We start from the raw sequence: 14,866 nt of genomic DNA on the forward strand, positions 1-14,866 counted from the left end.
GCCCGTTTAGTAGGTCTTGAGTCAGCCTGCATGCGAAATTCCGTGGCTTGTCACGTCCGCACTTTACCCTGGCCCCGCTGTATTTGTAGATGGCGAAACCATTGAGTAGGCCTGGATGCGACGGTACGCGTATTACGATATACCGTGCAGAAAAAGCAATAATGAATTTTGTCTCGACGTATAAGCGAGAATGTCTCTTGAAAGGAACCTCACCCTTGCACGCCATCGAATCATCTTGGCCAGATACCATTCTAAATTTCAAGTTTCTTAGAATCCCATCATCTGAGTGGGATCCGGTTTTGGCCGCTTTAAGGAAAAACTTTTCCGTAAAAAAAATTTGCGTGACTATCGATGTTGATTTGAAATCCAAAAACCATATCCACATGACTAAGTTGAAACATCTCCACCCATTTGTCCAAAGCCTGCTCATTCATTTGAATAACAGTCAACACTTAACTGAGCTCTTTTTGGTTGGAATACCTTTTAGTGTTGCAGACCTGGATTGTGTCAGTAAGGTATCAATGTTTTAACAAAATAGGCTTGGATATAAATCATGAGCAGGCATCACAACTTCACAAGTTTCATAATGACCATTTTTTGTTGATGTTTTTTTAGGGCATTGTTAATTCAAATTCATTAGAACATATTTGCTTTGCAGAAAGCAAGATTGGTGATCCTTACGTCGTCATTCAGCCCATCTCCGCTCCGGTGTCAGATCGCTTGGTGTCAAATAGAATAGGGCAAATGGTTGTGCATCGTGATACGTTTTCGAAAGAAATGAAGCTAATTACTAAAACTCAGAACTCTCCCATTAAAACTAGACATGAGTCAAAAAATAAGTATGTCTGTTATAGTCTGTTTATAAGTTTCTAAAACCTATGCAATATTTAAGAAATCACCCATTTCTTTGTTAGAGCAAAGGGATCAAACGATGGATTGGCAAATGATGCATCGTTCAGTCAACTTGTACATCCAAGGTAAATGCTTTTTCGCGTTTGGCCGACCAACTAACGTAAATTTATTATTCATTTTATTTATTATATATTTACGTATTTGTTTCTTTTTCAGAAATGATAATTTCGTGAAGAGAGTTTCGCCAAATAATGCGGAGTTACAAATTACTCAAATACATGACGAGGTCAGAACAGTTAAAGCAAAAATTGCGACATTAGAGGAGGAAGTGAGAGAGCTCAGTATAAAAAACAAAACCTCTTCAGGAAGCATGATGATATCGAGCTCCCCCAAATTTGCTGAAAGCGACGGGCTTAGTAGTACTTTTACCCGAAGTGTGCTAATGTGTTTGAGGCAACTTCAGGACTTATTGAGAGAACTGAAGATTACTTCCTCTGTCCCTCACCATTGTCAAGCAAAAGTTCAAGGTCAAGAAATTCAAGTAATTCTCGATGCCGTGTATGCGGCCGCGCGTCAGTTTGACCCTAAAGCAAACCAAGCAAAATCGGAAAAAACGTGACTAGCGAGAACTGTTCGCTTAGGGGAAGCACGAAAACCGTGAATTACAAGGTGACAAGGTTATTTGTCCAAGCTTATGGTAATAATCTTATAAATTCCTTTACGCTGTTTTGATCAAAAGGCGGAAAAATCAGGTAAAAGTTGCGAATACACTTCTGGCGACTTTCACAAAGTTTGCCAAGGCCAAAGTATGATCTCAGACAAAGAAAATACGACAACCACAGAAGATCTTGCAACACTTTCCCGGACTATGAGTTTGGTTGCATCTCTATTTAACGAACACTCGCCAATGAACGATCCTTCACAAATTATGCAAGAACCGTCAGCTGTTAGCCACCATGATTCCTCAAGAAGTACAACAAGCAATCTTCTTGTGAATTCCTTGAAAAGCCTACGAACGAGTTTGGAAGGATTTTTCTCAACAGCTGGATATACAAAATGATCTATCTGTAGATCAAAGGAATTTGATACCTGACTTGACCTGCAATAGAAGCGTTTGTTCCCAAGAACAAGCAGGCTCGCATAACAGTACATGTTTCAATTCTTTTTGTACATCCAGTGCTTCAAGTCGGCCAATTTCGAACAGCTCAACTGAAATGCGGACTAAAGTCTCAAATGATTCTCTTCCGCATTCTGACACCAAACAGACAAAAAAAATTTGGCTTGAAAAAGACAGCATCCCATCGCCACCGTCATCAACCATCAACTTGTCATCTATTGTCGATCTTTTGGGCAACTTCAGCATTGATGATATTGGCAGCAGTACGCTGACACCTCCGTAAATAATGAAGGGAGCAGCGAAAACCATTTATCGTAAAAAAATCTGATGAGTGCGAGTTGCTTTGCTCCATAAAATGCCTCCGTCACTAAAAGAAATTCGTGGTTTTTGCGCCTACGGAAAACGCAAAAGTATTTTCGTTAAGCGAGCAACGTTCGCGTTCATCAGAATCCATCTTAATTTGGGCGACAAAAACCGCGTACTGAAGAAACAAGCCAATTAATTAGGCAACACTCAGTTTGATATAAGAGGAAATTCGTTTTAAAGGCGTTGTTGTGATTCTGTTTTTCTAGTGGCTAGCTTGAACATAAATGTAAAATTCATATATCTTTTCCCAAAAATGTCTGCGTCTACATCGGAGCTTTTGGGTGGAACGTTGTGAAGTAGTGATTAAAAAAACGTGAAAAAATCAAAGATGCAGAAAAAAGAAATAGAGAGACCTATGGTGCAAAGCATTACATCTTCACCCACCTTCACTTGTTTTCCTATTTTCCCATTTTTTTTTTAGATGTAACTGCAAACCGATCCAAGAACATTCTTAAGCTACCCTGTTGACTAAATTTTAAGCCAACAACCTTTCATCACCCCACACCCGGAAGAGGCGTTTTTTATGTGTACCATTTTCGATTTCCAAGTATAAGCGTTGAAATAAATTTGTTGTTCATTAATTTATTTGTAACTTTTTAGAATTTTTGTGTATTTATCGTCTACTTTGTATTCATACAAGTTCCGCTATCTACTGCATCATCCTTACGGCAGCTTATGGGCGCAGGCAACAATGCATCCTAATGCAAATATCTTACATGTTCGTACACGCACTATCATCTCTTTACATCAGATGTATCTAGCGAAATTGGATAGCCAATTTCAATAACTTGCGCACCATTAACGTTGGAACACATTTCAAGACAAATTCCAAATGGCATTTTTTTCCCTCGGGTATTTGCCAGAACTGCTAATGCTTCGCGACTTCGGACGGCAGTGTTTTGATCAACACACACCATCTGACATCGGAAACATGGACCGACATTCTATTGCAAATCAACGGAGATGAACGTCTCAACTAAATATTGTTATCATATTACGCTTCGTTACCTGAAAAACAAAGGGCCCTATTTTTACTTTTTCCAAACCATCTTCTTCAAAAGCATTTGCACTCTGTACAACGAAATTGCCTCGAAATCTAGTCAGGTATTCTTCCTAAAGAAGGTAAACTTAAGTGGATAATTATTCGCCTAATTTAAAATACATGGTATAGCTACCGTTAAAGACAATTCCAAATCCGTACTTTTAAGCTGCTCCTTCAAACTATTCACGCTGCTATAATTAAGTAGCAAAAAGGGAGAATTATTCACCAGTGATGAATCTAAAATTGAACAGCGCAACAGTTTCAGAGCAGGTCGGCCGATCACCTTCGTGACACAAAAAAATTTCATTACTGGTATAACCCTTTCTTAATAACTATGCAAACTACTTCGCTCAGCCACTGATTGACCGCAGATTCGCACTGAGCTAACTGGACGACTTTTCCGCATATCTTCCTGAGATTTGCTCCATTGTCGCCGTCCAAGAACGTATAATGGTCGTTGATATCCATGCTGATTGACAATTCCGTGCCATGGTATTGTAAAATAAGTTTGTTTCGTTCTAAATCGATGCTTGGTCGAATCAAACTTTAAAATATTGAAGAATAAAGCCATTATCATTATAGTAAATTTTATGTTATGAAAGATTCACCAGAGTTTTGGCTCGCGCTTTTGTGTCAAAGCTATGCCGGCATCATTTACGATAACCCAGTGTCGGTCATATAATAGCCCAGACTTAGAAATCGGCCATGTTTTTGGACTGAAACTGCCACATGACTTTATCGGGTAGACGTGAATGCCTACTAATTCAAAATTAGTTCGATTCTGCCGAACGGGATCCAGTAAGGTTTCTGCAATGTCATTTCTCGGTGCCGGTGCCATATTATCTGCGAAAATATTTGAAAAACTAAATATTCACGCAGTAAACATTTGAAAGCTAGACCTTGCAAAAAGCACTCTCGTAATATAACCACGAACTGCATGACGTCCTTTCTTTGTGACATGTAACCAAACGAAACACGAACTGCGCCAGTTGGCCTTCCGTGAATTAAGTCATTTTCATCGCCACATTGATGACCAGACTGTTAAATAGCATCCATATTTATTAACAATTAGAAGAAATTTGTGGTTACCACACACTAATGTAATACGATAGCAACTGTATTGCATAGGAAAATCTTACCATATAATGGGAACATAAATCCTCTTCTGATAATTTAAGAAATCGTTGGCAAGCGGCAGGACTGCAGAAGCAACCTATTCTCACGTGAACATCGTACAAAGTAAGCATTTTTTCGACCTAGAGAAACAAAAACTCATCAATTTCTAAGCTAATTGTGCAATTACCATAAGTTCAACATAAGCATATCCAATGTAATCGCCGTTTTCCGCCATCAGATTGAAAGTGACAATGGCACCCTGGCGTTGCCGATCAGTGAATTCCGCGTAGGAATATATTTTCACTAAACTTTTTCCGTTCGCATGCTTCAGTTGGCACAGGGAAACATACAACAATTGCCCCAGCCGAAATGTGTGGATAGACACATTATCCATTGTTGATACAAGATTTTTAAGCTCCCGCATGCCATGGCGGAGTGCGAGTATGGAGAGAAAATTTGCAGTCCCATTTTCAAACCTGTCAATTTTGAAAACATGGTTGTGATTCATGTTGGTTTAAAAAAACATTTTCTTGGTAGGAGAAGACACAAGAAAAAGTAAGGAATTGAGACCATTTCTTGAGTTAGCGCAAACCACTCGCTTCGACACGGTAGAATTATCTAAAAAAATTACTTTTCCTGTAGAACATGGCGTGCCACATGAAAGTCGCGAGAAGACGAAACAATTTCCACCGTCCCTCCGCCAACATACTTTATTGAGCAAAATCAACTGAATAGAAAAAAGCAAATAAAACTACAATTCCGAAGGGTCATTAGAAGTTAGTGATCGTTTCATACCTTTTTATGTAGGACATGATTAGCACGCTGATGAACGATTAAAGCACCTAAACCTATAGCGTTGAAAAAGAGAAAACGGAAATAAAAACGTTAATAGTTTGTCAGTCGTGAAAATGTCTTGTTTCTGTGTTTGCCTTTGTCGTACACAACAGGAACTCACCTGTTGGATAACGAAACATCTTGTAAAAAGATATTGCTACCATATCTGGTTGCCAAACAGAGAGATCTAGCTGATTGGTGCCTACATAAGAGGCGGCATCCAAAAGACAAAACCAGGCTTTTTTGCTTTCCTCCTTATTATTTAGAAGTTCTTTGTTCAAACATAAATCACAGCTGATGTCAGAGAGGGCTCCCTGTTGCGAATATGATATAAGCTCTAAAGGATATTTGAAGCCACTGAAATTGCATTGCGCTGGGAAGACGAACAATGAATTTGATGTCGGCGCCGTTTTTTCGCTTTCTTTCGCAACCTCTGTTTCTACTTCAAAAAATAAACATGAGGTATAGGGCTTATTTTTAAATGATCCAAAAAGCTTGAAATATCGCTATAATTTTAGTTACCTTTTTTTCCCTGAGAAACTGAAGAAGCAAGATTGGCTTTTACGTGTATCTTTTCACGAATAGGATTATGGCTTTCCAAATTAAAATATGTGCTAATGTCGTCAGATGGTAACGCATAACATGGAAAATTTCTTTTAAAATATTCCCTCATGCCAATAACTGAAGTGTGACTTTCTTTAAGGTATACAAAGGACCCACAGTCATTTGAACGGGATGGCATACTTGAGAACTAAAAACTTTCAGCCACAAGCCTAAGGCTATCAGTTGCACCTATATTGTTCAATTGTTATTACTAATCTTAAATCTTAAATTCACTTCAATGCTATCTAAATAACCTGATGTAAATAACAATGTATATTGATTAGGATCTGCTTGAAAGAAACTAAGTAGTTCAATTCTTGTTTGATCAATAATATCAGTTGTTAATCTGCTAGGTGTGTTACGACTATGAGGATTCCCAAAACAATTCTGTGTTAATTCTGCAAGTGAATGCTCTATTAATGACTTAGAATACAGTGTGCTCCCGGCATGGTCCAAATACAAGCCTAAGAATACAAAAAATCTAATTACACACCATTTGAAAAAGGAGAAAATATTGAGCTTACCTTTCACATGACTCAAGTTGCTATTCATATACTCCCAGATGTAAGGAACGGCCAACCGTACTCCTTACCTTCCCCTCTCGTTCCCACGCTTGCAACCCTTTTCCCCCCTCTTCCGCCAACAGGTCATCTGCCGATGGCTCTGGCCTTCAAACTTGCCAATTCTTCACATAGGTGTTACATTTACACGCAGAATATTTATTCCCGTTGGGACACCTAATCCTAAACGACCTTGCTTCTCCGTATAAATGTTGCCCTTTTTCCAGATTGTCAGGCAGTGTGTTTTAAGCTTTGAGTCAGTCTACTTCTAGCCACCAGGCAGTCCACTTTTAGTAATTCTTCAGTGCAGTCTACTTCCAGTTGTCATCACAGTAGTGTACTTTTAACTTTCAAGCCGTGTGTTTCTAGCTTTTGGTAGCTCAGCTTCAGTCCAATTTCAAGTGCCATCACAGGCAGTCTACCTTTTAACCTTCCGTAAGTCTTCAGTCTTCACAAACACTTGTACCACAGTGCAACAATACAACGCATCATCACGCATCACTATTCCCAATCTAATAATTATATGTAAGGAACAACCGACATTTTTTCGAACCTTACACAGGCCTCTTCCTCATAGATATCTGTCTCCATTTTAGGGTTTTAAACCAGCTCTAGCGTTGAATAGATCCGAAGCAGTTGAAGAATGTTTGCTACACTGATATGGGATATGACCATTCACTCACCAAAAGATTGTATAGCTTTCCCGTTCGTTTGGTTCCTGATTCACCTACACATGCAACAGGTGAAATACTTCAGTTAAATCGAATTCCATTTGTTGACAAACAGGCCCCAAATATGAAAGGGCGGACAATCCGACTAAAATGTGAAACTTTCTGCGGAATGGAGATGCCTAGTTTCATAGTGAAACTGGTAACTTGAGACCCGACCAAAGGATGGGAATCTTAGATTCGTAATCCTAATTCTTGCCACCTCACGAAAACATAGGCAAGGCTATCAGGGAAGTCAGAAGGCTATCGCAACAAAGCCACCCTGATTAAACTCACGTTATGGCTGCGCATCGGCCCAGCAGTTGTAGCTATTCGTCGACTCAACAATCTTTTGCTCGTCGGCCGCTTGCTGTATCAGTCCGCAGACTATCCCACTGCATTTGTCAGTCGGTCCACCTGGTAAAGCTATCCGTCGATCCACCCGGTGAAGCTGTTCGTCGTTCCTATCACTGTTTTTGTCCGTCGAAATTTTCGCTACACCTGCCCCTTGACCCACAACTTTTGACGATTTTCAGATATTTAATCACTAAATTTGACGACTTCCCCCGTGTTTTGGGTAAAAAAACAAATTAGCTCTACATTAATAACTATGATTTATCTAAGACCAGAGAGCAGTACACGCTGAGTACAAGCTTATGGCGAAACCTTAGGATCTCGAAACAAAGTATCCCACTGTTACCAAATAATGCAACCACAATAAAAGTGAAGTTTTGAACCAAATGATGTCATAACTTATTATTTATTCGGCGTCCAAGACGCAAGCACTGAGAACATTCAGAATATCTTTTACCAGTGTTTTGGCAACCCAAAAGCTTGAAGTAGTATTGCCAGAAACTAGAGACATTTTATTCACGCTTTCGGTGAATTCTAGAAATAAGGCATCTACTACTTTCTTACCAAATACTTTTATTTGATATTTATCTGGTATAATTTCTAAAATAGAAAATCCCTTTCTCGACAGCTGGGAATCGTCACGTGAAAGCAGCGTCAGTGCTATTTGAGCATTCCAGCTAAAGCCCTCTTCGCTGTAAAATAGATTTCCATCCTTACAGAACTGCTTGAGAAGAGCAATCCGGTTAGGAACAAAACGGAGTGTATGGACGGGGAACAAATCAAACAGAAGATTGATTCCGAATTCAATCACATTATGAGGATTTTTTTTGGTTATAAATCCATATTCTAAAAACAATTTTTGGTTATCGTGTGGCCCATAGTTGATGAACACTTGCTGATGTTTCTTTATCTTTTGACTCGAGCGTATTTTGTAGCACTGGCTGTTTTTTTTAAAACGAGCTTCGACGACCACATGCGGATCGTGATTAAACATGTCCAAGTACGGTGCTAGAGCCATGTTATTCTCCAGTCCGTCCACGTTAAATGTATCCGAATCTTGATAAAAAACTGCTCTTGTATTGACACAATACCAAGCCCATTGAAAACTTTCCAATGTCAAGTTTGGACCAAAATTTTTTTCCCAGATTACCAAAAGGGTTTCATACTTTTCCACAACATAACTTTGGTTGCATATAATTTTATCTCGAAGAACTTTGGGTAAAACAGCCACTTCTTGGCTCTCACATAATCCTCCAACTGAAAAACTCTTTGACAGAGTAGAAAGGTAGTGTAACGAAGCCAAATAGACATCTTCAACATATATTTCTTCTCGATGTCTTTATTACTCATCAAGGGTGAACATATTAATTGCACCGCAACATACGCAGCGCGGGTGACCTAGATGAACACCTGCAAGATGATTCACGCAGGCGATACGTCATCAATATCACGCCATATTGAACGCGTCTTTTAATTGGTCAACCGCGTGCAGCCTACAAGCTCCTCCCAATCACGCCACTTTGCAATATGCAAAGTTCCGTGGTTAACCCAGCATCTGAGGAAGATCAGACTAGAACTTGCAGCCGATTCGAGTAGTTGCCTGAAAGCATTTCTATTATTTTATTAATGTTATGCTTGAATTTGTGCCTTTTACTTGACATTTTATTCGCCGAGTCAGTCCAGTAAAATTGTTTAGACTTAGAATTATTCGCGGTGATTCGACTGTCTAGTTCCATTTGTTTTGAACTATTGTTTGTGTATCGCTCTCGTGGAAGTTGCGTATCACGCCCGCCTTGTGTCGTTTTTCTTCTCGTTCTCTATACGTGTGATCACGGTAAGACCCAATTATATTTGTTTCTTTTAACTTGTTTCTTGAATGTTTCTTCTTCTTCTTTGTTCTTTGTCTTTTTAACTCTTATGTCTTAGCTGATATAATACATACATCATTGTGGGTAAAACGCCTCGAGTTCAATTTACATTTATTTGTCTTAATCCGTAAAGTCCATATTCCCACACGGGAAGATGCTTTACAGTAGGAAGAATACAATCCATTTATTTTTGAAATCAAAATGAAGAAAGTTAAACATTCCGCTGTTGTCATCTTGAAATTTTGCAAAGCAGGGATTTGTGAAATAACGTTTGCTTGGTAGCCGGTGAAATAGGGCTGAAAATTTCCAGTCCTATTTCTACCGGTGAAACAGGACTGGGAGAGATAGTACTGACTTTTAAAAACTTTTAGGACAGTCCTATTTCTCCATGGCATCAGTCCTATTTCTCCTCGGCATCAGTCCTATTTCTCCTCAGAAATAGTTCTATTTCATTTACCTTGTTCCAAAGGGAACGATGAGCCTCCAATCCGGTAGGCAATGTATTGCATAAGAGCGCCGGCTTATATCCATTTCTCTTTTTCAAAAACTGATGGCGTTTACTCATTATTTAAATGGTTTACAAATGTTTTATCTCTTATCCTATTTTTAATTTAAATTACAGGAGAACATGAACTATATTGTATTTAATAGAGTTCATTTAACAAACTACTATTACCCGTACTACAGAAATATTTATTACTTATATCGCACATTATGTGGTCATAACCAACTTTTCCAACTGAACTAATGTTTTACTATTTCATACATCTTTCGTTATATACAGCTCTTACATATTCTGATTTTGCTCTAATAATATTTTATTAAATGAACTCTATTAGATTCAAAATAATGCTCCCAGTCCCCGTTTGCTTTAGTAATAAGAAGATTTTTAGGGATTCTTACTATGAGGCTATTTGGAGCTAAGTTGGACATGGCCATGAGGCCACGTCCAGTGTCACTAAACACACCTGGTTTTGTTTTTAAGCAATCTTTTGAAGCAGCGTTCCACCTATTTGCACTCATCCATTTGCACAATTCAACGAATTCCGGATTTGAGTCGATTACAACAGGGCGAAAACATTGACTTTCTATCCGCCGTTTACCAATTCTGGATGTTCGTCCCATGTTTTCATTGAAAAAAGTTTCAAGTCACTAAAGCAGTAAAGCTTGTCCCACAGTATGTCATCATCTTGTCGGCGGTGCCAAACTTTATTTATTTTTATTTTCACCTTTTTAAAGACTAATGTTCAACTAGACACAGTGTTTCCACTTTCCGCAAAAAGGTATCCCTAGAACGTTGCCTACAAATCCCTATTTAAAAAAAAAAATCCTCAGAAAAATCCCTGTTACTTTCTGAAAAGCGCACCGTTCACCATTGTCCGCTTGGTGGCTCTTATTGAGGAACATTTTACTTTTGAAGTTGCATAGAAGCGCCAAAAGCAACAGCGGTTGTGCCAAAAATCTCAAAATCCCGAGAAATCCCCAGAAAATTAAATAGGCCCTGGACAATCCCTGAAACCCTAGATTTCCAAAACTGCACCCTAGGTTCCAAAAATTTTCCTTAAATCCCCCCTAAATAGGGTTATATCCCTAGAAATGGAATGGCTGACTCATGGCCTACTATAATAAACGGCCAGCAAGCGCGCAATACCCCCTGCGCCTAAAACTAAATTGCCAGAGGGGCTTAATACCCCAAACCGAGCTCCACTTTCCACTGTTTGGTAACTAATACAGAATCGAAATTAGTGGAAAAAACAGTGGAAAGTGGAACTAGCGCCGCGCGTGGCCAGCTACCGTTACGAAAGGAGAAACAAGAAATAATTGTTATGGTATCGAACACGGGTCTCCCGCATTGCAATAGAGTGTTCTATCCCATAGACCATTGTGTTTATACGAACATTATGACCGGGCCACTAGTAGATCTGCTCCTTTGCCATTCAGTGGCAAAAGTCGAGGAAATCGGAATGGGTGGAATGCAGCTGCGGTAGGTGGAATTCGATTTGGGGTATTAGGCCCCTCTGGCAATTTTAGTTTTAGGCGCAGGGGGTATTGCATGCTTACTGGCCGTTTATTATAGTAGGCCATGCTGAGAACAAAGGGTGACGCTTTGCTTAAACGTTGCCAATTTGCGAAAGTCGCGTAGTTACCAATTTTAAAAAATTTGTCTCCCCCCTTTTTTATTTTGAAATATTATTTGTATGAATATTACTACCGTCAAGTAGAACAAAACAAGCATTTTTAACTGTTTTTTATTTGCCAAATTTGCATCTAAATCTCTTAAACAATAAATATTGCAGGATGAATTATAAAGTTTTAAATTTATATTCTTCTCTTGCCGGGATTAGTATGCCGTAACAAACCTATTCAAAATTAACATAGTTAAATTAGAATTTTAGATGAAAAACTTATTCATGTTACTTTACTTACCTTTACTCGTCTTCGAAATTTGCAGCGGAGTATCCTTTTTGGTCCTTGGCTGGACAGATTTTAATAAGATGATTTTTTGCATAGTAGACGCTACAGAATGCGTAAAATGTACGTTCGGTATAAGACGATGTTTCGTTGGTGCCGTTCAGAATGCCATAACCTGGACCTTCGAAAATAATTTGGATTGACACTTCAGCCACATAATTTCCGGCGAAGAAAATCACGAGGGTAATGAGGAATGACTTCATTTTACAATAGGCTACTGCGAACGCCCGTCAGATTTTCATTCCTTCTATGATAGCAACGCATCATTCCCTTCCGTGTGTTGTCCGCAGTTCGGACCATCTGTCCCCTACAGATGGGTCAACGTATTTTCGCTAACTGTTCGTATTTCCAAATAGTAATGAGGCGCGTGAAACAATCACTGGGCAACCTTGCGCAATATCTACAAATATTTATCTTTCTGAAAATTGCAGTCGTTTAAAATTTTAAGCCTATTTGCGTTATACCTGTTAATGATGGCGATGGCGTTTGGTAAAGAAGCATAAGATTTTGAAGCGTCCCCAGAAGTGTACGGTTTCCCAATTTTATTGAGCATATCTTCAGTGTGATTGACGAACTCGGCCAAAGAGCTGTGATAGCCATTTTTACTTAGCAGAATTTGTTCAGTGGCATGGAAGTGATAGAGATTCACCAGTAATTCATCTATGGGCTCCTTCTCGACCATCAGAATATAATGATTTTTTTAGAGTGCGCTCGAGCATTTGAATGAACAGACGCCCAGTGAATTTGTGGCATATCGTACCGGATAACCAGATGGCAAGCTGGAACGTCAATACTATCCTCTAGAACGCTCGTGGCTACGAGAATATTACAATAGTGACTACGAAAACGTTTCATAACGTCTTCCTGCTTCCGATTTTCCCTTTCTATTTCCTTAACGGTCATGCCTACAACCCGATCAACGGTATACAGAGGACTTAGATGCGCTAACTGAGGGGCGCATCGACTTAATCCTAGACAACAATAAATTAAAATATTTAATCTAACAAGATAATGTAACATCATCTTTTGCTTACCTTTAATATATGATAGAGTAGTTTGGCTGTAGTGCGCCTCTCAGTGAAAATCATTCAACATAGCTGATAAGCGTCTTCTCGAGTTCGGTGATGACGTGCAGGGAAATCAGGATGACTGCGACGACTTATGTGACCCCTGACCCGACTGAGTTGTTGGCCGACGCACAAAGGACGGGCCACACTCAGGTAACTCTACGGGCTGTAATGTTTCCGTAAAATATGTTTGAACTTGATCAGCGATATCGTCAGCATGAACTAATACGGTGGAATCGGTTGGCTCTGATGTGTCGTTAATTCCGGGCATTTTTGAAGTTATTGGCGGTCGATAAATACAGAGTATGTCCAAAAGGCGAAGAACTTTAGGGTAGCTATTCTACGTTCATATTCGGAGTATCGCTGAAATTCTTCTTCGCACAATGACCTACAAAATGGAATATAAAGAATGAAAAATATTTTGATATCATTACCATTAGAAATCCAACCGCATTTCAAGTAAAACTGTGAAGACTAAGCACAGAAGAAGATAGTGTCTTTTATAAACTGCTTTGGTTTTTAATTTTTCCAATGAATGAGGTAAACCAGAGCAACAGCACCGTCTGGATTTACGAACGGGTGACACGTTTACACCAAGAGATACTGAGGTTTTCGATTTTTCTATCCTTAAAACATAGTTTTTCCTCTGTTAAACCACAGTTCACTCATAGTTGTCTGTCAAATTATGTGATATTTATTATTGTCTTCATAATTTTGTAGGTGGAACGTTTTGAATCTGCTAAATCCAAAAACACCATTGCATGTTCAAAAGCAGATTTGGAGGAGATGTTTGTTGCTGTAATGTTAATTCCTGCGAAAGCTTGTGAAGTTTGCAGGTATGTTTTTGTATTATTCCCAGTATTCTAAGGTATCTTTCTGATGATCTATTTAATCAGTTCACCCAACAACTCAAGAGGTTTTTCCTCAGTATAATACCTTACAGCAACAGTTAAATTCGCACTTCAACGATCTACCTACTTTACGTTTATGTTAGTGGTTGTTGCTATTAGTAATATTGTTTTGCTTTTGTAGCAGGTTTTGATTTTCTTTCTTTGTACTTATTTGTTTTCATTATAGAAAAAATTTATCCCCATCACGGCTGCAATTCAGAACTATTTCATTATCTTAGGCCCTTGGGGGAGCAGACGGTGCTGTTGCTCTGGTTTACCTCATTCATTGGAAAAATTTAAAACCAAAGCAGTTGATAAAAGACACTATCTTCTTCTGTGCTTAGTCTTCACAGTTTTACTTGAAATGCGGTTGGATTTCTAATGGTAGTGATATCAAAATATTTTTCATTCTTTATATTCCATTTTGTAGGTCATTGTGCAAAGAAGAATTTCAGCGATACTCCGAATATGAACGTAGAATAGCTACCCTAAAGTTCTTCGCCTTTTGGACATACTCTGTATTTATCGACCGCCAATAACTTCAAAATTGCCCGGAATTAACGACACATCAGAGCCAACCGATTCCACCGTATTAGTTCATGCTAACGATCTCGCTGATCAAGTTCAAACATATTTTACGGAAACATTACAGCCCGTAGAGTTACCTGAGTGTGGCCCGTCCTTTGTGCGTCGGCCAACAACTCAGTCGGGTCAGGAGTCACATAAGTCGTCGCAGTCGTCCTGATTTCCCTGCACGTCATCACCGAACTCGAGAAGACGCTTATCAGCTATGTTGAATGATTTTCACTGAGAGGCGCACTACAGCCAAACTACTCTATCATATATTAAAGGTAAGCAAAAGATGATGTTACATTATCTTGTTAGATTAAATATTTTAATTTATTGTTGTCTAGGATTAAGTCGATGCGCCCCTCAGTTAGCGCATCTAAGTCCTCTGTATACCGTTGATCGGGTTGTAGGCATGACCGTTAAGGAAATAGAAAGGGAAAATCGGAAG

At 39.0% G+C, this 14,866-nt stretch overlaps 3 protein-coding genes across 3 annotated transcripts; 1 reads left to right on the top strand and 2 right to left on the bottom strand.

The window, feature by feature from the left end:
* Nucleotides 1–126: 126 nt before the first annotated feature.
* On the top strand, nucleotides 127–2,349 carry LOC130685483 (uncharacterized). Its single transcript, XM_059494320.1, is given in 7 exon segments — nucleotides 127–515; nucleotides 616–839; nucleotides 915–977; nucleotides 1,069–1,465; nucleotides 1,468–1,521; nucleotides 1,592–1,887; nucleotides 1,961–2,349. Coding segments are annotated over 7 exon segments (1,680 nt in total). The 5' UTR covers nucleotides 127–161; the 3' UTR covers nucleotides 2,253–2,349.
* A 643-nt stretch (nucleotides 2,350–2,992) lies between these two features.
* LOC130685482 (molybdenum cofactor sulfurase-like) lies at nucleotides 2,993–6,390 on the bottom strand. Its single transcript, XM_057508778.2, has 13 exons — nucleotides 6,185–6,390; nucleotides 5,850–6,119; nucleotides 5,449–5,769; nucleotides 5,289–5,341; nucleotides 5,125–5,201; nucleotides 4,693–4,969; nucleotides 4,517–4,633; nucleotides 4,262–4,415; nucleotides 3,986–4,220; nucleotides 3,723–3,921; nucleotides 3,511–3,660; nucleotides 3,344–3,448; nucleotides 2,993–3,279 (listed from the first exon to the last, which is right to left on the bottom strand). Exons 2-13 carry the CDS (start codon nucleotides 6,067–6,069, stop codon nucleotides 3,070–3,072), a joined length of 2,118 nt encoding a protein of 705 aa, XP_057364761.1. The 5' UTR covers nucleotides 6,070–6,119; nucleotides 6,185–6,390; the 3' UTR covers nucleotides 2,993–3,069.
* Nucleotides 6,391–7,938: 1,548 nt separating this feature from the next.
* On the bottom strand, nucleotides 7,939–10,622 carry LOC130685481 (SET domain-containing protein 4-like). Its single transcript, XM_059494321.1, has 3 exons — nucleotides 10,251–10,622; nucleotides 9,583–9,652; nucleotides 7,939–8,862 (listed from the first exon to the last, which is right to left on the bottom strand). Exons 1-3 carry the CDS (start codon nucleotides 10,542–10,544, stop codon nucleotides 7,958–7,960), a joined length of 1,269 nt encoding a protein of 422 aa, XP_059350304.1. The 5' UTR covers nucleotides 10,545–10,622; the 3' UTR covers nucleotides 7,939–7,957.
* Nucleotides 10,623–14,866: the final 4,244 nt, after the last annotated feature.

Source organism: Daphnia carinata, chromosome 3 (assembly GCF_022539665.2).
Source record: "Daphnia carinata strain CSIRO-1 chromosome 3, CSIRO_AGI_Dcar_HiC_V3, whole genome shotgun sequence".
Lineage (NCBI taxonomy): Eukaryota > Metazoa > Arthropoda > Branchiopoda > Diplostraca > Daphniidae > Daphnia > Daphnia carinata.